Raw genomic sequence first — 22,992 nt, 5'->3', positions numbered from 1 at the left:
TGGAATTGCACAATAAGCATGCAGCCTAGCCCTTCGTAATTATGGAGACCTCAGCGAGGCATAACTGCACCTGATTCTGCACAAGAGCAGCTGTTGCCCCTCCAGACATTGCAACCCCAGCTGCCAGTGAATGTTTGGTGGTAAAGTAAAAGCTTTACCATTACCAAACCTATTAATATCAGGTAAAAGCACTTAAAGATTGAAAGGAGGAAAACTATGCTATTTTTGGAGAAAATTAGGTTCTTCACTTTCGTCCTCCTTCACTGACAAGAAGCAGCAACACCCCTTGAGGAAGGGTATACTGGTGGAGAGAATAGGCAACAATCTTGTGCAATTTCAGTTCAGTCACAAACCTTAGGTTGGAGGAAAGCAACAAGGTAAAACTTATAAATACACAAATGTTATTCATATTATTGAATATATGACTAACATAGTCATATTATTATATTATAAGGCTAAACTAAGTGATTAAAAGCATGTCTTTGGGCCTTAAATCTATAGAGATTTAAGAGATAGAAAGTCAGTTTAGGATAATCCAAGCATGAATATTTTAAATGTGGTTCAGGTTCAAATAAGCAAGTATTTTAGATAGTATTTTACACAAAAATCAAGTGAGTGGAATTAGCTATCACTGAGTTTTTATGTCCAATATTACTAACAATTTTATGCAAGTTAACATGTTTCTGCAGTGTTGTATCATTACTACAAAACAATCATTTTTACCCTTACGGAAATAAATACAAAGAACAGAAAAAGTGAAAAGGAATTTAGTCCTCTAGTAAAAGCAATAAAGCCATCTTAAAACCATGATTTCTATGGCTTTCTTCAATAACATTTTAAAGTCAAATTACAAAACAACAGGTATTTATAGAAAACTTGAGAGGGAAGAAAACTGTTCAGAGCAACAGTGGTTAAAAATATTTTGTAATGAATCCAGCTGCATGCAGCCAAAGACAAGAACAAGAGAGGTTAATGAAGACAAAATAGAAAATGTTTCCTGCATTAATAAGTCTGTTAAAAAATCCTGGTTTTATGAAAATCCCAGAGAACATAATACTTTCATTAACAAACACCGTGTTCATGCCAAATTAACTACAATGTAAAAGGTACAGCAGGTTCTTCAATCTCTGTTTTGACTTTTTGCACCCCTGCCGGTACTGTCCTTTATTACTAGCAGTTGCTTCTGAAGTGTAAAACCAACACATACATCCACTGGTCTGAAAATACCATAAACTGTAAAAAGCCTCTGAAAACAGTACTATTTTTACCACTGTTGTTATGAGCTAAATTTGTTTTGAATCGGAATCAGAAAAATAAATACAAAGGTGTTTACATTTTTCTATTAAAATTTTATGAGACAGATCATTACAATATATTATAATTCACCTAGGATACATTAATATGTATCCTCCTTCTGTATAATTCTCTCTTAGAAATCAAACCGTCTACCATAAATACACATCGTTCATGCATTCTAACAAATAGTACATTTTTTGTGTCTTAGTATTCCTTTTTATCTTCCATTCTGTATTTTTGTGATGGAATACAGAACATAGAAATTGGTTTTATAAAAGCATACTTGATACTAGCAAAAAGTAATAACAAATTATGTGGACTAGAAGCAAAACTTGATCTGATACCTACCAGAAATTCATAGGTAAAAAACTGAATACTAGCAAAATATGAGCAAAGAAAATCAAGGATAGCAAGTAGAGTTCCAGTTGTAACGACTTTAACGATTCCATATCTCTGTAAAAGTTTTTCAGAAATGGAACCAGAAATCACAACAAAACCATAGCTGGATGATCCAATCCAGGCTAAGAAATTTCTCATAATTAGATAGCTTTTTTCCTTTATCATTTGTAACCACTAGATAGGACTAAGCACAAGTTCTTCACAAATAAAACTACCATGCTTTGTACTGAAGCATCAGGGCTGTCTATGGTTGACAATCTGTCAATCAAGATCACAGATATTTTCTATTTTGAAGAAAAGCTCTTCAATGTTCAGCCATTGTTTCTTATAGAAGGAGCTGAGTGTTCTCTACTTCCCCTAATCCTCAATGAATCACAAGTTTATAAATAAATTCCAGTTACAACAGATTAAATATATATTATCACATCAATTTGTGATATGATTTGTGACCTAAAATAAATGTCTAAGAATGACAAAGCTATACTAAAACTGAATAAGAGCTTTAAAAAGTTTTGATAGAAGAATATTAATTTGACTGGTTTAGCTCAGCTTTATATAGAGAGATCAAATTGATAATGCAGTAATTCAGTATGTATTTCTAATAAAAAGGCAATGAAAATAAATGGAAGATGATTAATTCATTAAATTTATGAAGCGTGCATCAGGATATACAGTTGTGTTACATAATACTAGCAATTCAAAGAAAACTGACTATGGATATCAGCTAGAAAATTGTACAAGCAACAGGTTTTTCAGTTCATAGGGAAAGGGGTCCTGACTTGGTGGATAAGAACTTTCACCATCAAAATAACTTTTTAATCAATAGGGGTTTTTTTCTCAACTGAATAAAACTCAGTCACTTTTCAGCTTAGGTTAGATAATGGAGTTCATTCAACCAAAAGTGGAGAATTTGTTTTAAGGAACTTGTCATAAAAGGAACTTAACTATGCTCAAAGCTGCCCGGAGAACAACTCCTTGCTTACTGGTGACATCATTACCAGCAGGTTTCATGTCATTCACCCACAGTAGAGGAGATGTAATTTAATTCCCTCTTCAGCCTGAAGGGTCTGCAACTACACCACCCAGAAGAGAATTAAGAGCTATTGGGGTAGTACAATTTAAGGGTGAAACATCCTCCTTTTCTTTGTTTTTGGAGCTGTACTTTGCATAGACTGCTTCAAAGAGGGTATAAACTCCTAATCCACAGGTGGTGGCAGGAGGTGGTACCTCCTACCACATGAGGTGGTAGGAGGGAATACCCTGATTGCTCAGCAGCAGCATAAAAAAAACAGATTTTGAGCCTCTTTCAGTGGTTTTGTGAAATCATTTCCTTGGCTTTTATTACAGTATCTGAAAACTGAGTTGGATCTGAAACTGATAAAGTAACCAGAAATGTCAAAACATTTTAGATGTTTCATAAAACAAATTGTTTCGACATTTTGAAAACGTTATCATTTTCACTTAATCTAAAGCTATTTTTTCCAATTCTGTCCAAATTCAGAAAGCTTCAAGTACCATCTTCTTGCTACTTTTGTAGCAAAACCCCCCAGAATTTTGACAATTCTAGTCAACAAGATCACCCTACAAAAATCCAAAGCAGAGTTTGGTCTAAATAATAAAATCAGAGTTATATCTGTTATGTACTTAATCATTATCAATAACCTTCCACCACAAAAATGTTTCTCTCTGACTGTTTTTTCCTGTTTCTTTTCAGTTTCCACTCATCATCTCCAACTGTTATCTATCTTTGCATATAATTTTCCTCTGCGTTTCCTTGCTAGTAGCAAGGCCTAAATGGCTTTGATCTCCTCTGTCCACTGTGACTCTCTTGCAGGTTCACCAGCTTATAGTGATCACTTCTAAGAAAATTAGTATATAAATAGAAAAGATGATAGCACATGAAATTTAAATACCATGGGAAGAAAGTTGTAACTTTTTATGGGGAGCCAGTTAATAAATTAGGTCCATTTTCAAGATGATATGTGTCAGAAAACAGATTTAGCTTAGGCTGTCTGCACTGAGATATTATGCCTTTATTTAACACTGTGCACTGATGACCTACCTCCTTCTGAACTGCTTGAATGGGAAGTGTCAAGCAGGGCTGCCATGGAGCCACCAAAAGCAGAATGGAACCCACTAACAAGAAGAGACCTTGTACGTGCAGCCAATACCACAACCCAGCGCCAGCCCCCAGCTGGAGGAAGATATGAGTTGTCTTCTCAAAGCTTATCAGCCGCATCTTCTGTGTGTATGACATGACACAACGCAGTATGTATCCTTCTCTCTTTAAATATGGCAGGAAATGAGGACCTATATAAAAACACGTCATTTTTCTTCAAAAATAACAGACAGAATACATGCAACAAAAAAGAAAATTTCACCATGTATTTGCTATGCAGTGTACTGCACAGCTACTACAACATGAAAATAATAATAAAAAGCAGCATCCATAGCAAGCTCTGAAAAGTTACTCCGTAAGCAGTGAAAGTAACACCCAAGTTCCTATAAATCTGTGCTCTTTTCATGCCCTAAACTCCCAACACCAACCCCAGCTCACCTGTCAGTTATGCTGACATGGCCACTGAAGGAAAGACAGAATATCTGTGGGCCTGTCAGCAACATCCACTGGCCAACCTGCCACTATGGCCGCCTGCTGCTGAACATTGAGCAGTGGGGTTCTCCTCTTCCACTGCTTTCGCTCTGAACTGGTCTTGCTCTTTTACCTTCCAGTAGATTTCACAAAAAATGGTAAGAAGGTATTGCATGTAAATTAAATTTTTAATTACCCATACTTCCGTTCTGTAGTTTCCCTCAAAATTTGAGTAAGAAAGCCAGCACCCCATGGGTTGGAGCTGCGGTTCTACCTGCTCAGCAGCCCCTTGAGAGTCCATCCTACCCTTCAGCCCCGTTTCTCCCAGAGACAGGACGATCATTCTTGGCAATCGAGATTTCAGCTGTACCTCAAGTGGGATTTTTAGCAAGGCCTTGACATCGGCACAATTCATACCCCAAGCACTCTTTTAGTCCCACACATGCACCATGTTCCCCTTCCCTTAGCAACACTTCTCACCCATGAGAACTGGGGAACAGCTGGGTACATTTTCTACTTTTCAAGATCATTTCCAGTGAGCATTTTTCCCTCCCACAAGACAGCAGCCAGGAGGCTGTGTTGCCTCCCGCCCGAGGCAGATGTCCCACCACCACCATTTCCAACTCACCAGGGTTCCTCACACTTACCAGGGGCTGGCAACCCGTGAGGCAGCCTGGCAGGCCCCTTTCCCTGGGGAACGCCCCAGCCTGTGGGACCGAGCTTTGCTCTCTTCCCCTTCCTCCCTCATCCCTGAGGGAGAATGTTCCTTCAGCCAGGAACCGCTTCACAACGCCTATGGCACACTCGCCCTGTCCCGGGGCCCTCCCTCTCCTCCCGGGGTCTGTCAGCCAGCCCGCTCCTGCGGGACGGTGACAGTGACAGGGTCAGCGACTGCCCCTTGGCCACTGTCTCGCCCCCCAACCCCGTCCCGGCGGCATTTTGGTTGTTCAGTGGCTGAGGCATGGCAGCAGGGCTGGCAGGAGGGTGGGGGTACACTTTCGAGCCTTGCGGGGCTCTGACCAAGAGCCACCGTAGCGCTCGGTGGGCTTCAGTCACGGACTTCCCGCCCTAGGGCACACTCCCTCATGCAGCCTCTGAGGGAGAGATGTTATGTCATTCAGATATGAGAGATTTTGCACTGAATAAGAGAATGTTTCAAGGCAACACATGTAGCAAGACACTCTTAGATCTGAGGGGTTTTTTTCCTTTTCAGTTACATTTTTTATTTGCTGAATTCTCTTCCAGAAAATCATCAGTGCTATATACAGCAAATGCATGCATCTGCATTTACATAATTTTGTATCATATTCTTGCCTTAGTTCCTATTCAGTCATGATAAATATATGCAATCTTTATCACACCTGGCGCTGATAGGTAAAAACCTCACACTGCACTGTAAACAAGGATGGATTGCACCAGCCAAGGCAGTACTAGCTTCGTGTCGTGCCCTATCAACGCCCTTCCTCAAGGGATCTTCAGCTCCAGCACTGTCCTTCTTGGCCCTTTGCATTGCCACTGAAAGATGTGGTTAGTGATCCAAGCTCCACTTCCTCTTCAGCCGTGAACTTTAAAAAAACCAACCAACCAAGGTAAAAAGCATGCTGCAGATTGCATTCATTTACACAGCTGTAGGAGTGTAAAATCCCACACAACAGCAAATCTAGACAGTGCCATGGCTTCTGCTCACATTGCAGCAGAACTGCAGAGGACTGTACGTACTTCAGCAGACTGCAAACAGGTAGCAGTGGTGCTCCTCTCCTCCATCCTGCCCCTCTGCCCTCCAGCTCCTGCTCCTGTCTACCTCGCCATCCCACCATGACTGCTACAGTGCGGTGAAGCTCGCTCAATGAGAAGAAGATCCACTGAGGGGTTGCTGAAAAGTCATGCCTGGGTAAAACTAATTACGTTTATTATAAATATTCCTATATTCATAGAGAGTCAAATGCTGACTAATTCAGTAAAAATTCTGGCTGGCTGAAGTCAGATTCTGCTCTTATTTTTAGATAGAGTCCTTAATAATTTCTGAAGCTAATAGAGTAAATTTCATATATGCATATTTGTGCTAGTCAATCCATTCCTAAGGAAACTTTGCTAATGGTAGCTAAATACTAAGAAATGCATCTTGTTTTGTCACTGATCAAGTTCCAACAAAATGTGTTGGAAGAATTGCAGTTCTGTACAGTTTGTTGCCTTTTAAAAAATGGAGTGTGAATTTCAGCTAGAAAGAAACAACTGTTCACAAAGAGACGTTCACCAGATGATCAGCTTTGATGGATTCCACCTGAATCCTGTGCCAAATGAAGAGAAGAACCTCTCAAGCAAAGCTCCATTCTCTATTCAAAAGATAATCTCAGGAGATGTCGGAAAACCTTTCTGTGGATATTTCAGTGTTCTCTTCAATTAATAATTTTCTTTTTTTCTAATATTCTCTTTAGTAGAGATGTCACTGTTGGCTTTGACCAGCCTCAGCTTTGGTGTAAGCAACTCCCAATGAGCAGGTGGAGTGTAGAACTGGGCAAAGATTTACAAGACCTAACACGTAAGCCCAGCTATGCCAGGAGCCTTGAGCCTGTTTCTTCATTTCTCTCTTTGCTTTCCTTGCCATGCTTTGCTCAAAATGCCATCTCTTTAGGTTAGTATTATCACAGTGACCTGTCTGCAACAAAAGCACAGTGGAGACCTACACTTAAATAGGATTTCCTCCAGGTAGAAGCAACTAACAGAAACAACATAAATGTAAGTAGAATGAGCTTGGACATAACCTAATTCATTTACTTAGTACTTTTGGGATATTTCAATGATGTAGGACAGACGAGATGCAATTTTTCCTTAGAAAACAAGGAGGGTTGCTCTGTAAACTTCACTTTCCTGATAATTCTAAGGAGTGCACTTTAGAAGAGTGTGAATGTTAAGAGAGATGAATAAGACTTCAGTTTTCCACAGGACAGTGTTATTCTTTTATCTTAATTATTTTCCTGAAGTGAGTTGTAGATTGTGGGAGCTCCCTTAGGGGTGCAGAGAAGCCCAAATGACTTGTCACAGGCTCAGTGACACTGGTTTGGGTTGCTTGGTGAGAAGAGTCCTTCAGTAATAATGTTGTTCAAATTGTATTATATAGTAAAAGAAGATGCATTGTCAGTCAGAATTTCACTAGTCTGTCTTGAATGACAAAGATCAGAATTTGTCCTTGAACTACGTTTATTGTATTTCTTGTATCTCATGCACCACAGGTCCTTCATTATCTTCACAAAATAACTTCTGAACTTCACTCCAATAAATGCATAGAGCACAGGGTTCACACAACAGTGTAAAAATGCTACGGCTTCAGTGATGTATTTCGCATACGCCATTATCTTGTCATTGTCACAAGACTTGTCTAACTTGCCCATATTTACAGCTGTCACAAGAAGAACAATGTTATAAGGTACCTGGCAAACTAGGAAAACAGCTACAATTAATACGATCACACGGATTGCTTTGTTTCTTTTGGAATTCTGAGCTTGTTGTAAGGATTTGACAATGAATGTGTAGCAAAAAATCATGAACATGAAAGGTATAAAAAATCCAAATCCAACTTGTAGACACAGCAACAGTGATTTCAGCATTGTGCTTTCAGACATTCTGTCAAATCTGTGATCGCAAATCTCTTTGGTTTCATTGGTGGAGAAGCTGTAACTTTCACTGTATAGAAAAGAGGAACTAGAGATTAAAATTGATGATGCCCACACGACCAAACAAATGAGTTTACTATATGCGAGTGTTCTTGCCCTGAATTTAAATGACTTTGTTGCCTGTACGATAGCAATGTACCGGTCCACGCTGATAAAGGCCAAAAGCAGCATGCCACAGCTGAAGTTGATTGCATAGATACCTCTGGTCATTTTGCAAATGAAATCACCGAAAATCCATTTGTCAGCAGCATAATTCACTGCCCACAGTGGGAGAGTGAGAACAAACAGTATGTCCGCTATGGCCATGTTGAAGAGGTACACATCCGTCATGGACTTGGTTCTTTCATATAAAGCAAAGGTCATCACTACAAAGATGTTACCAACTAGGCCGATGATACAAGTCAACGAATACACAACTGGCAGAAATGCTTTTGTGAAGTTCCTGACTTCCAACTTAGAACAAGGTTGTGTGATTAGAGAAGCATAGTCTGAATAAAATGGATAATCTGTGGTACAAGTCTCTGTCTGTAAAAAAGAAGATCACCAGTTAACACATAGGTATAAATCTCTAATTTCTATATAGTAGAAAGATAATAGATACAAAGTCATACAAATACAAGGTACTTTGTAAATCTTTTGAAAACTAGTATACAAGTATTATATGGCTTGCTGATTTGAAATGGAAGTGACATTTCCCTTATGATAACTGTAATACTTCTGTCGAGTCCTTCCCACATCTCAGCTTCAAGTCTGTATCAAGCTCATCTGATGATAGCCCACAGCACTGTTGTTTCTTCCAACGCTACGTTTTACACTGTTTCCACCCACCACACACCCTAATTACAAATGTATTTAACACTGCAGAGGAGACTTGTAAGAACTAACTAGAGAATTTCATAAAATCTTAATTAAAATACGAACATAGAGATAATTTTTTTGGATGGCCCAAAGGTTTCCATCTTTAAATACATTATGCAGAAAGAATTAGTCTGCCATCACAGAAGACTCTACAGTGTAAAAGTCTGAATTTGAAGTAGAGGTCTAGACTTCCTTTACCCTCAAGGGCAGGGAACAGGCCTTTCTAGCATGTTATACATTTCATACTAACGTAGCTTGGCTAAGTCAAGCCCAAAAATTATTACTTCTCTCCACTCGGCTAGAGAGGCAATCCAGGATGGCTAGCCACAGGCACAGGTGCCTGCACCACAGACAAACCTGTAGTTACATTAGGAGAGTGCAAACCCAATAAACAGTGTGCTTTGACACTGAACTCTGCTGTCAGAAACACCTCTTCAGCTAATCACTCCTATGATTAGGGCATTTGGACCAGCAGCCTCAAAGAGCTAGGCCTTCCAGATTCATTGCTTTATTGATGTACTAATATAGTTTATCAATTAAGTACTTACAGAATTCATTTTGGCAGTACACTTCTCAGAAAGAAAAATACGTCGAGAAGAACTTGAAAATGCTTTTCCAAGGATTTCTGAAAAGAAAATGAAGTAGATTGGATTGGGAAACCAACACAAGAAATGTGAACAAGTAGAAAAACATAACTGGAAATAAAACATTTATTCAAAGAAGAATCTCGTCACTTCAACTATATCAACAATACACAGGAGCATCTCAACAAATCCCACATCTCTGCAGCACAAAGTGCAGTTGTGGAAAGTGGATAGTTTGTATCAGTTTCATTAAGAGCACAATCTTACATATGGAATGTTTATTCATAGAGCTAATAAATGATACATGAGAATATGTGACTCTTACTTCACATTGACTTCGTACCACAAGAAATTAGAGTAAATTAAATTTTACTTTCAGAAATTCTGTATGACAATGGCAATCAGTGTATTGAGGGAAATATGGAACAAAAAACCAGCACTACCTTAGTATACTCCGTAACAGTAATATGGCACTTTAACTTTTTTCTTTTACTCTGGCATTTTATCAGTGTGTCTCAGCACTTTTAACATCACATTACTTGCCCTTTTTTATTACAGTAGTGAGGTAAGTTAAGGATAATTGCTTCTTATAGTGCAAAGGATAGTACACAACATAGGAACAGAGTGAGCACTAGTGTTGTTTTGTCTTTGTTCAGTGTGCAGATCTTTGTGTTATATAGCGGGTGGGAGCTGAGCGAGAGAGAGAGACTGCACTCTATGAAAATAACGTATTTTCTTTACCACTGTGATACCTAATTATTTTACAAAAGGTAATTAATTAATTTGCACAACACCCTGTGGTGAGGAGGTATTATTACCTTTATTTTACAAGGAAGGAACCTGAGCACTGGCTCATTACAGTAAGCGTCCACTTGCAACGTTCAGTTTGAGACCCCTGTCCCCCCCTAACATTACTTTTAGGAGTGCTTAGCATTATGAAGGACTTCAGTTATGTAAAGGATTAAATCCATTGACTCTGGTTGCAGCGAGGCTCAGACTTCTGCAAATCAGACCACAGAGTCTAAAGTCACAGATAGATAAAATGGGGAACATGCCATTGGTGGCCACATGTGCAAAGCTGGGCTTAAATGGCTGGTTTAACCTCACCCAGGAACCCACAGGCAGGACATTTAGTTCCTCAGCATTCCCCTGCATGAGTTCAGTCCTCCTCTTCTTTCCATTAGCTGCTCTGTGAGAACGGCACACACCAGCAATGCAGTAATTGCAGACTGGACGACATGAGGTCCAATATTTGCTAAGGCTGTGAATGGCATTTTCGTCTAGAGTTTCTCTGCTTTTTGTTAGTTGTGCTGCTAATTAGGAAGTGCACATGGGTCAACTTTAAGTCTAGATAAGCAATTTCTTCCTGTTTGGAAATTACCTGAATTTTGAAAGAGAGAGGGAGAGACAGATAATCTGTAAAAGTGGGGCAGATGTAGTCCAGATATAACTGGGAAGTTGGGGGAGGGAAAGGACTGAACAATCTCCAAAAGCATAATGAAGATAAGACTCTCTATGACTCATGTGGGGAGGCTGGCTCATGATAGAGGGCTGCAGATGGGTAAAGATCCATACTGTATGATGTTGCTTAAGCATCACAGCTTCTGTGGCTTTCCTGCCTGTTAAATAAATCTTTAACCACCTCTCCAGCTTCCTCTGCTGGCTTTTCAAAACTGATTTTTGGAAGCTGCAGTAATATGGCAGCCTGAAAACACTTGAACACCTTCTGAAGCAAGCTTTAAACAATTTAAAGTGTCTCTCAGAAGTGCAAAGGTGTATAAGGCAAGCAGGTAAGTTGTACAGTTCATCTGGGGCTATGGTCCCCTAGCCCATCTTTGAGCAACTCTAGTCTCCATCTGCTGCTCTACCCTCCTCTGACCCCATCTAGCCAGACACTCATGCCCTTTGCTTCGTGTTTCTGTTACCCTTTGCGCTTGGTTGGAACTACAGTAATTCTTCAGTCAGACAGCACTAAAGGGGTACCTGTCTAGGTTATTATTTTAGAAACTGTTATTTTATTGTTGCAAGAAAAATACCATTCTAGGTATCTGTCATTCATATCTTTCTAGGACATACATGGTTAAAATATACAAAGAGAGCGTGACAGCATACGCTCTTTATAAAACAGTCACTCTTCATGCCACTTGGCCAAAGCCACTCTCAAACTTTAGTATAACGTGTAGAAGGAAGAAGCCAGGGTGAAGGCATTTAGAAGAAAGGGAGCATGGGTGTTTCCTATAGCCTGCAAGGAGGGCTAAGAAAGGAGATCTCTTCAGATTCAGACCGAAGAAGGGCGCTCTAGTTGTCACAAGAGCTCAACAGAAAGCCTGTAGGGAACAACAACTACTCATCACGGGAGAGCTGCGCACTCTCCCTGATGCTACAGGAATTCACAAGGGCACGACCAGTCACACCTTTATTCACAAAAGACCTTCCACTGTCCACCAAAAGCTTCTTGAGGATTGTTGGTACGAGAGCAGTAGAGAAGGACTCAAAGTGAAACCAGAATTGCAGAGATCAGATTTAGGACCTGATTTAAATCTCTCAAGCTTATTTCCTTTTCTGAATTTAAAAGGGCATTTGCTGAAGTTATTAAGAAGATGCACTGGCTGCAAAGGAAGTTGAATCAGAACTCCTATAAACACAATTTTCTTTTTAATTTAAATCTTTCTAACAGTCTTTCAATAGGCACCTTTGTAATTTATAATCTGCATATTTATGGATTTATTTAGCATTAATGTATTAGGTAATTATAAAAATAAATTTCCATATATATAAGGGGGGGTGTTCTAACATTGTTTATATACTACATATGGGCACATGTCTATGCATGTGCACACGAACATACTTATGTTCTGAATATTAAATATATAAGCGTTGCATTTTTAGCTTACTATTTTTCCACTTCATCCACATTATCATACTTCTTTTCACTATGAAAGCAATATGTGAGTCCTCAAAAGTAAGACTAAACTACAATCTTAAATACAAATACATCATTTGAATTATACAATCAAAAGACACTGGATAAAGAAAGATCTCAGGAAAAAGACAGATTTCTGTAAGGAAAAAAATTCTCAGTACTTGGAGGGAATCAATAAGTATTTTTTAAGCATTGCCCACCATTGTAAGTACACTCCTACTTATGTGTTGTTAAGTTTAATACATTCATCACACATACATACATTATAGATTACCTATTTTATTTTAGTACTTACCAGATTTGAAAATAGTCTGAAGATCAGGTGAAAGAGGATGTGTGATTCTGTTACATTCTTTTGTGGCTGCCTCAAGCACATTTACCATCAGCCTCAACCGGAGTACACTTTAATTCGAAAAACAAGAAATAACAGCATTAGTTAAAGGTACAGAGTTAAATTTAAATAATCACCACTTCCTCCTGACAAGCAATAACAATAACCTGCTTTTTTACATAAAGGAAAATATTTAACCTTGTCTGTGCTGGAAACATGCAAGCTGGAGGCAAGTCATTTACTAATTAGGCTACCTATGTAATGATATTATTTTTTAAATAATCAAGCTAGCATTAGAATCATAAATAGTAGGATGTTAATTGTCACTGTGCTCAGAATACATCCTGAATGATGGTCTATTTTTGCAAAGGGTGCACTTAATGTCATGCAAATGAGCACTTTAATCATTAAATCATTTAAATCAACAAGATCACTTACAGTAGAACTGCAAAACTGAGACAAGTGTTAATTACTGAATTGAATAATAGCTGTTTTCTGAAGAAAAAACAATAATCTGGTATATGTCTAGGTGCACATTATCCAAATGTTTTGCCTGAATTGCTAACGCAAAATATGCAAATGCCCAGGTAAAGAAGGAAAATGCAATTGTATTTGCCTGTTTGGCACAAACATTTGCTGTTTGTGTGCATGCTGTTTAGGTCTGCTGTTAAAGTTAGTTGGAACTAGACATGAAAATATTTCATTTTATGATTCCTGAATTTTAAAAGCTATAAACGTTTCTTTTCCAGACCTTAGTTTCTGATGACAACTTAAATGTTTTTGCATTAGCAGGAAAAACAAAAACTAGTAAAAAGCCCCCTCAAACTTCTTATTTATTTTAGAAACTGTGTTTCTGTGAACTGTTTAGAAACTGTGAACATTCAGTTGCAGCTTGTGATCTCATTAGAGACACCAGATGGCATTAATACAGGCAGCCTTGTAAGATATGATTAAATTAATAGAACGCTGGACTTAAAGAAATGCAGGATGATAGATGTCACGCTCGTCTTTTTTTCAAAACTGAGCATATCACAATAGCAGTGGCTCCCTAGCAGCTTAAGTATGGTGCTGCTTTCCACTAACCATACCCAGTGAATGAAACAAAAACACTGCGTAGTGTCAAAATGTGACTTGGTAGATTTAAAGTATCATGTCATAATGGTTCATAATCATTTAAGCAGGCAAATTTCATTTTCTCGATGGCTGATTTTCATAGGATCCAAGACCTTGACCTCAGCTATGAGAAAATCCCAACATATTTGCGTAGAACAACGCAGAGATACTTAAAAACCCTGAAGTGCAAGTCTCGTTTTTTCCTATATGTGTGTGCGAATGTGGACACACTGCATGCATGTTTTGATTGTTACTGCTGAAAGGCAATCTTCACTGTTCGATGCATAAAGCAAAAAAAGTGTGAAATCTATTGGGATTGTGACTGAAATAACGTCAATGGGCTCACTATAAGATTAAATTGGCCTCCTTATTGCTGTTTGGACTAAACTGTTCCCTGTCATCACAGATGTGGGGAAGGTTATGATTAAATCCATAAAGTAGCTGAGCATTTGAAATACGGTTTGGTAAAGTCTAGTTACATAGAGGAAAGAAGATATGCAAGTTTCACTGCAGAGAAGAAGAGGTAAAGATAGAAGGCCAAGAGAAACAGTTGTAGCAGACGACTAAGATTATCTCCATTTTAAATTTCTATTGGTAAATCAAAGTAGCAGCTGCAGTTGGGGGACCAGGGTGCAGCAATGGTCAAAAGACAGATTCCTGAAAGCTGCAAGGATATCAAAGAACAAGTCATGAGGCAGATGTTCTTCTCCCCAGGTGTCTGCGTGTGGCCATCTTCAGAAGTAGGACATGGCACTGAATCGACCTTTGGTCTACGGGACAGTTCTTGTATTCTTAGCAGCCACCATGCTCAGCAATGTCTTCTTAACTGTCTGAAGCAGTCCAGATTTAGTGACTTGCAGCAGTTGCTGAAGGACACCTATGTTTTAATTGGCCTATGAAGATGAGGAAGGAGAGCTGAGCTGCTGGTCAATGTGAGCGGGCAGCACAGAGGCAGGGGTGTGGGTGGGGAGGGTGAATGAGCAACAATATGGTGGAAGGTGCTAAACAACTGCACTGTATTTTGGTTTTCTACATTAAGATGATTGGCAAGGTGCCCAGACCTTGAGAATCTTTCGAGACATCCTTAATCACAATAGCGAAGTACTTTTCACTGTATTATTTATGTCATAATTCATAACAATTTCCACCATTAAAACTTAACAAGTTTTCAGGCCACCCTTTTAACCTTTGCTAAGAGGGCTTTTACTTTTTTTTAACTACATTTTTGTACTGTTTTGCTAACTTGCTGTTATTTGCATGTCAAAATGTAGCAATGGAAATAATCTAATTATTTTGATTCGGGCTTCAGATGAGGCTTATAAGGTATTTTTGGCACTTTCTTGGAAAGAAAATACAAGCTTCATTTTTCAATCTCCTGTCCCTCAAGAGCTGCAAGGAATAGTACATTTACTCTTGATAAGCTGAGGTGTATACACTTTTTGTAATAACATAGCTGTATCTGACAGCCTAGATCCTGTTTATGGAAAACTCACTTTCTGTCTGAATGCCATCTGAAGCAAACCACTGATTCCTGCTCACGGTGTCTGACATTTTAAAACATGGGCTCAAATCCTATTAAAAACAACAAATTCAGAGTAGGAGCACATTCTATGTCAGTAAAGGAATTTGCCGGTATTTCATTGCAGGCCGTTTCACTGTGGGCCTTTTAAGTGCTTCTTTCTCATAACTCTGGGACTGAAGAGATGGATCTGCGTTTTGCAAAGCAAACTTCATTACAGAAAGACAAACCTAGCCCGTGGCAGTCATGTAAGCAGCACATAATGAGTAAATGAAGTAGAAATCCCCTCTGTATCGCAAAAATGGATGTGACGACAAATCACCAACCAAGTCCATGATGATTGTAGTCCATATTCAAACAAGCACTTCTGCTGCTAGTAACAGCTTCCAGCACCTCTCTCAGACAACAACCGACTTTTGGAATACTAACAGATTAGCCTGCAAAGCAGCTGAATATTATCAACTCTATTTCATAGAATGAGAGTCATTAAAAGATAAATCAGAATTTTAGCTTATCCATTACAAAAACTATTGCTCATCCTGTTCTGTATTCAGGTGTTTTCTAATTTAAATGTATCTCATGCTTTTCATCTGCAATATATTCAATACTCAGCATGAATAACAGTCTTTCAGAAGGTGAAGAATTCACCATGTAGGTGAATGCCAAAGTTAATACAAGGTAACTAGTCCAACTTACCTTATCAGCACATTTTCTTTTGACCCAGTTACAAAGCCCAGACAGCCTTCCTTGCAGACGCTTTGTGCTTCACCTTCACACTGTGGCAAGTGGAAAGGGTTTTTTCTTTTTAACACAACTATTTGAAAATCTGCATATTATGCAAATGAAGCCCCCACATGTAGTTAGGTTTTGTTCATATGTTAGAGCTCTGAAAGGAAATCTACTCTCGTTTAGCTAATATGGTTATTGCGGTTTCTCAAATCTCACCACATGTTAGTTTTCTGCCGCCACTAATTAAGGAAAGCAAATATTGAAAGATAAGGAAAACAAAACCACCATCTGAGTTATTCCAGAATCCACATGTTTCTTCTGGAATGACTCAGGATGTTGGGGTTTTTTAATCCTAAAAGAAAGGCAGCACACACACCCCACGCTGTTCCATCCTGCTTTAATGTTCACTCAGTTAAATTTAGATCAGTCTAATCCGATTCAAAAATCTAGCCATCAGCTGAGGTTCTGGTCTCTCCATCATTCTTTCCAACTACAAAATGTAAACTATATATTTACTTTGAGGTTGTTTATATTACCCATTTAATTTTTTTTAACATTACCAACCTATATGGTCAATATATTTTTTCTCATTAATTCCTTCAAACTTTCCTTCTTTTGTTTGCATCTGGCTTTTCACTCCTTGCCAAACTTGCTTTTTCTGGTTTTGGTATTTCTATATTTAGTTTTCTGTTGTCCCTATTTCTTCCTCTTTCTTTGTTCAGCTTTTCTAGATTTCTCTTATTTCATCTCTTGTTGTCTTCATAATTTCTCTCCAGCATTACATTTTGTAGCACCAGTCACTTGCTTCCCCTTTGATCTTTTTTGTTCACATTTTCAGCCTCACTCCCACCTGATTCCGTCTATCCGCTCATGTCAGACGCAGGCCTCCTCACACATTATGAGGTGTCAGGGACTGAAATAACATGATCCCAGCACCGACATCCATCCCATATTGACTGGCATCCATCAATGTTTTAATTACTTGATCACCTCTGTCAAACCAGTTAGAGAAGACAGAGCCCTCCTAAGGCCTTCTACAGAGTTTTTGCCATGGGAGCAAATAGGGCTCAGGAGATTAAATGGGTAAGGGTTGTAAACAGAGCACTTGGGAAGGAGGCAGACCTCCTTGGGAAGGAGGCATAATCAGTGTTTAGCTCTCGCCCCTAGCCCAAAACGTATGATTGCATTTGTAAAACCTCACAATCCATCAGTTTTCTTCCACCAATGCACTTGCTAATTAATTTGAAAATGGAAGGAGACTAAAAAAAATTGATGGGAAACAGTTTGCTGATCATGTGAAAATGGTAAAGATTCAGAGGTTATTTTTTTCTCAGACTGAACATGGAATTTCTGGAGGAGGAGCACAGTCATACTCAGAGCACTCCTCTGCCTCACTGCAGCATCACTTCTTAGAACTAGCCTAGCTCCTAGCTGGCCTGGCTTCCAGAAAGAAGCATAAAGAGCAGTAAGTGTATCCACCCATTGATAATCACTGGCTTCAGAAAAGCTGGTTAAAAATATTTTATTTTCTTGGAGAAAATGTTGATGAAAACAAAAGTTTTAAACAAAAAATTGTCGGATTTTTGATGGAAGTTTGTATAGCAAAAATGCCAGTTTAGAAAAAGCACCAAGATGCACAGGTGAGTTATTATACAGTTGTTTATGCCTTTATTCTCTTTTCTAGTCTGAGCTTACAGATCAGACTACATTTCCTAGCTTTGGATAGAGAAAGTAGGCAATGAGTAATGTCATTCCATGGTCTAAGGTCTCACAGAAGCCTAGTCAGGAAAAGGATTGGAATTCATAAGGAACAACTCCCATGAGACATAAGAGCAGCATTTTCCCATTAACACATTTCAATTTTTCATCAAAATATTTCTGGGATAGCTAAAGGCATTCTGAAGGCAAAATCTGGTTTATTGAAGTCATGCTTTTTCCACTAAGAAATAATTTGAGCAGACAATTTCCTATCAGTTATACTCCTTTAAGAACTTTTACCTGAATTATGTTGTATTTCATCTGTTTCCTGCTATTGCCCTTCAGCTGCTTATCTTAAAAAGGTTTAAGAACCATTTCTGGTGAGAGCATCTCCCAAGGTTATGCCAGAAGTAATGAACCTTTACAGTGAACAGATTGATACAATCCTTGTATTGCCAAGGGGCAACTGAATGAAGATGCCAGGCACTCGTAATCTCACTTATCTACCTTCGCTGTCCACAAGAAACTGTCATATGGACCAGAAAATACATGTTTCTTCCTGAAATCCCAAGGAAGAAAGTATAACATGAGTCCCAGTCCCGTATTCTCGACCACCTGCGCAGTGCTTTGCATACAGCTCTGCATCACCCAGAGGTTTTCTTTTCCTCAGTGGGAAGAGATTGCTTTCATTGTAAATGTCCTTTCTGAGGTCATGGAGGGGGAAAATGGCTTCATTCCTGTGTCTCCCCTGTCCAGTGGAGATTTACATATCAGAAGTACCTATTACAACACTCTTTGATCCCATCTGGGTCAATGAATCCATGAAACCAAGCCCATGTTACTGCAACGTTTACATAAGTTGTCATTATGAGACCAAGCTTAACACAGCAGCTACGCTGAAAGGCTTAAAATCAGATTCTTGCTAAAGTGGATCTAATTTTTTTTTAATCAAATGTATCGCTACAAAGAAGACAAAATATTGCAAAATATTTCCAAATAACTGCCACCTTCTGAAGTAAATGCTCCCCTGCAAGAAAGTTCTGCTGAATTGCCTGCTGACTAATTTACATTAGGCTGTAGAGGACAAGTGAGTTTCCATATCAGAAATGCTGCAAATACAAGGCAAAGAGACAAGCAGAGTTAAATATGCAGTCGCTGACATAATTTCTATGTTTTTGATACTGTAGTCAGACCATACCTGTTGTGGTAACGTTTTTTTTCTTGCTCGCTGAGTCCCTCACTCTCTGTTTCGTGTCTCATTGAAATAACTACCAAAGTAGTTTCTGAAAGCCTGTCATCAGTCTATACTCCCAGCACTGACATTTCAACCTGAGTATGTTGAATTCATTGACCTGATTTCTTTTTAGAGTTGTACTTCTTTATATGACTGTTTTTACAAGAGACCCACACCAGGGAATGCCCCAATCACCTCTCTTTCCACAGCAGTGGCCTTCATGGCCTGAGTAAGAGCTAAAAGATAGAGTTTAAAAGGTGCTTATATACCTAATGATGCAATTGGTTGTTTAGTATGGAAATTTTAAGGCATTTGGGATCCTGGCTCCCACCTAAAACCACAAATGCTGAAACGGAAGAATGACATTTGAAATTGTGTCTACACAATATGCAGTCCCTGCATTGGCTGGATACATCTTAAAGAAGATTTCTTTCCTCCTGTGTGGACCAAGATGCAGCGTGTGCTTTTCAGCTCATGGACTGTGATTTTCCCAATCGTAAAGACAAATTGGAGGGGTTGGCTGACCACTTCAATGAGACAATGAGTCCCTCATTTTGCTTCTACACCATAGTGCAGCCTATAACCACTAACCACACCAATGACCTGAGGCAACCCAGAGAAAAACTCCCACAAGAGATTGCTCTGCAAGGAGGAAAATCTCCTTCCAGGTCTTCTGCACAGTGGGAATTACTGTTCTGAAACAGTCACCACTGAGATGCCACTTGTGCAGGCTGGTGTAGGAAGGAGGTTGTGTCCTAATCACAGATCCTCTCTATTGTCAGATGTGGATCAGTGAGATAATCAAGCACATGTTTAAATCATTCTGCTTTTAATAAGCATTAAATGTATTGGGCACTTAACTCTTACTGCAGTCAACATAAGCTAGATACCTCGGTCCCTTTAGAGACTTGAGCATACCCATGAATTTCCATGTAGATTAGGAGGGAAAGTAAATGCACACTGGGGTGCTGTGCCAAGGAGGTGGCAGGGAGAGCCGTTGCTGACACAGGATCCTCTGTTGTGAACAGCTAACACAGCTCTCTGAATTCATATTGCAGCAGATAGTTCACCTTTCACTTCCCTTCTAAGAGTGGGCAACTGCTGTTATCATTTGATCTCTAGGTCTTCATGTATGCAGTGACTTACTGGTGGTTAGTGCTTTGATAAAATTGATTTTTCCACTGTGATTATAGATGTGTTTAAAAAAAAAGAAAAAAAAAAAGAAACCAGAGAAGTAACAGGAGGCTCATTACTGATCGTTTCCTCACAGGAGCAGCAAGTTGGCAACTGCTGTTGATTAAATCTGTGCTGCACAGAGAATGCAAGGATGTCCTTACATCCCATTCCTGAGAGATGATGGGTTTGTTTCCATAACTATAACCTAGCCCACACGAAGATAGGCACCTGATAACGCTGTGGGGCAGGTATGTTGGAAAACCATGCAGCACAGCTAAATCTATTGAAATGATACTATAGGGCAACAGGCTGGATAGTGAACAGTAGATGATCAGCCCAGATATCCAGGTATAACTCTCCTATCAGGTGGCACCAGTAGCACAAAGGGACAGATTCAGTTATGTAGGCATTCTGGCATTGATTTGAGCTTAGAGCTGGAAAACCAGGAACTTGGTCATGGCTCTTGGCCTTGGCAAGGAAACGTCTCCATCTGCAGCAAGCCCAAGACCTTTTAACAGGTCTCTCAGTATATCTTCCTTACCCTGTACAAAGCTATGCCAGACAGCTCAGGTGCCAGATGCAGTACAGCCCCCAAAGGATCCATTTATCTTACTCCAAGTTAGATTGTTTTTGATGCCCACCCAGGCACCTTACTCATCTCTTCATGGTATTGTCCCTGCTCATTGCACGGGGGGTTGGACTAGATGACCTTTAAAGTTCCCAACTATTCTATGATTCTATGATTGTGCTGTGCAGCACAGACATGTTCTTCACCAAAGGGAAAAAGCATGGGTGTCTGCGAGACCACACTTGAGAAAGCTGGCAACGGATAGCTACCCATGCTCCCTCCTCTCCAGGATGTTTTGGTTGCCTCCACTGTAGACATTTGGGAAAGTATGCTAATATTAACCACTTCCTGCTTCACTGCAGCTTCCTCCCACTTCGTTGACCAGGCTTGGCAGACATCTAAATTTGCACTGGTCCATCACTCATCCCCAGTGGGCTCTCACTGCCCTGAAGCTTTAGCGCCGATCCCAGGAATCACCACCTAGACACTAGCAGGGATGCACTCACCAGAATCTGCAGCTGCTCCCCATGGCTGCTCTCTGTGGCCTCACGCAAAGCAGTCTTGGCTCTGTCTGCTTCCTCCTACAAAGAAGGACAGGGAGGAACCGATCTTAACATGCCTCAGCATAGTCCCTCCCTTCAGAGAGGACCATCTGACAGATATGCTTCTTTCTCTCGCCCTCAAAGCATTCTTTCTGTCCACGTTCAACTGACCTCACCAGTCTGTGTCTGGAGTCTGGATCACGCTCAGTGGGGGATGTTTGGGCCAGCAGTCTTGTTCTTTCATTACTTCACAGGCACAATATTCCTCTTCCTATTTCAAAGCTCAGTTTTTCCCAAAACACCTCTGACCATTGCTAGCTGAAATGCTGAAATGAGACCTGGCCCAGCCAGCCATTTCATTCTACCTGCTAGCAGTCGTCAAGGCAGAGATGCTGCTCCTCTGCACCTTTTGTCCATTCGTCTCTAAGCCTATCTGCTCCCTGTTCAGTTCCGAGTGCTGGGACTAAGTACCCTAACTCTCAAGGAACATATCACAAGAACCATTTAGCAGACTACCTTTAAATATCAAATATACAAAACCAGAATCCAAAACTGTAATCAGTTTCTCAAAGCAATGTTGGTTACATGAAGTTTGTGTAATCCGTTCCTTGACTTCTCAACGTTAGTGTAAAGTGAAGGCACAGGGTCAACACGCCCACTGCTAACCACTGCATTTCATTTAACGTTGCAGCACTGACTCTTCAGCCCCTTCTGAATCAGGGAAGGCCTCAGTCTAGTGAGGCATTTAGACTTCTGCCTACTTCTAAATGTCTAAATAGTCCCAAAGGTGTTTTTCAGTAAGGTTTCAAGAGACAGTTGAGCCAACGTGTCAGCTGCCACAGGCAGCGGTCCCCTACCTTCTCCTGGGCTCTGGCACCTGCCTTTCTCTCCAGGTGGCTGGCTTAGCTTGCCAAAACAACAGAAAACTGTTCATTCTCTTTCTTTGTTGTTTTTGGTTTTGATTGGTTTTTTTTTTCAAGTGAGGAATTTCCCCTTTGTTTAGCAAACAGAACCAACTCCTTCAGGGGTCAAGCAAAAGCCAGCAGGAAGATCCCAGACCTTGACCCTAAATAGGGTTGGGTCTAGCTTGCCTCCCCTCCCTCTGCTTGTGGAAAAAGGGTTCTCCTTGGCAAGAACTGTCATTCCCACCCAGAACCAAGAGGGAAAGTCTCATCCACACAGGTGAGGTTTGTCCACACTAACCCACAGTGACGCATGAAGTCTGGAAAGGATCCCCTGAACCTCACACTGACCTGGTTCTGGAGGGACAATGACATCTTCCTGGCAGGACACGATGTGTTCTGTGTGCCGGTCATGCCTGGGTCACCCTGCTGCAGCTGGCACACAGAGGAGCCCATCCTTCAGGAGCCCCCTTCTGCCTGTCTAACAGAAAGACGTTTCTGTCACATTGACGTCAAGACCCGCATTCACTGCCAAGCCAGGTCTCTGAGGATATCTTCATCACCCAGCTCCACAACGGGGTGTGTTCCTCATGTCCAAGTTCACACAGCAACCTACTGTCAGATAGGGTGTGTGCAGGGGGTTGTTTTCCTTTTTCCATTTTGACGTATACAGGTGTTACATGATGCAAGCTTTACCTACTGTCTTTTGTGAGGATGGAGGGAAAACCTGCTTCCCTGTCATCACCACTCCCAGCACAAGTGGGAAGGGGACTTCTAGGTCTCAGCCTACATGGCTGAAAAAGAGAAGGATGTCATACCACTTCCCACAGCAAATGCAGGCAGCAAGATTAGAGGGGTT

At 40.1% G+C, this 22,992-nt stretch overlaps 1 protein-coding gene across 1 annotated transcript; it reads right to left on the bottom strand.

Moving 5' to 3' along the window:
• Positions 1 to 6,552: 6,552 nt before the first annotated feature.
• CCR6 (C-C motif chemokine receptor 6) lies at positions 6,553 to 22,580 on the bottom strand. Its single transcript, XM_072857968.1, has 6 exons — positions 22,485 to 22,580; positions 21,196 to 21,270; positions 15,981 to 16,060; positions 12,617 to 12,723; positions 9,363 to 9,439; positions 6,553 to 8,481 (listed from the first exon to the last, which is right to left on the bottom strand). The coding sequence occupies exons 1-6, from the start codon at positions 22,545 to 22,547 to the stop codon at positions 7,396 to 7,398; spliced, it is 1,488 nt and encodes a 495-aa protein (XP_072714069.1). The 5' UTR covers positions 22,548 to 22,580; the 3' UTR covers positions 6,553 to 7,395.
• Positions 22,581 to 22,992: the final 412 nt, after the last annotated feature.

Source organism: Ciconia boyciana, chromosome 3 (assembly GCF_034638445.1).
Source record: "Ciconia boyciana chromosome 3, ASM3463844v1, whole genome shotgun sequence".
Lineage (NCBI taxonomy): Eukaryota > Metazoa > Chordata > Aves > Ciconiiformes > Ciconiidae > Ciconia > Ciconia boyciana.
The sequence above is the reverse complement of the archived record's forward strand: the minus strand, read 5'-3'. Positions and strand labels throughout refer to the sequence as shown.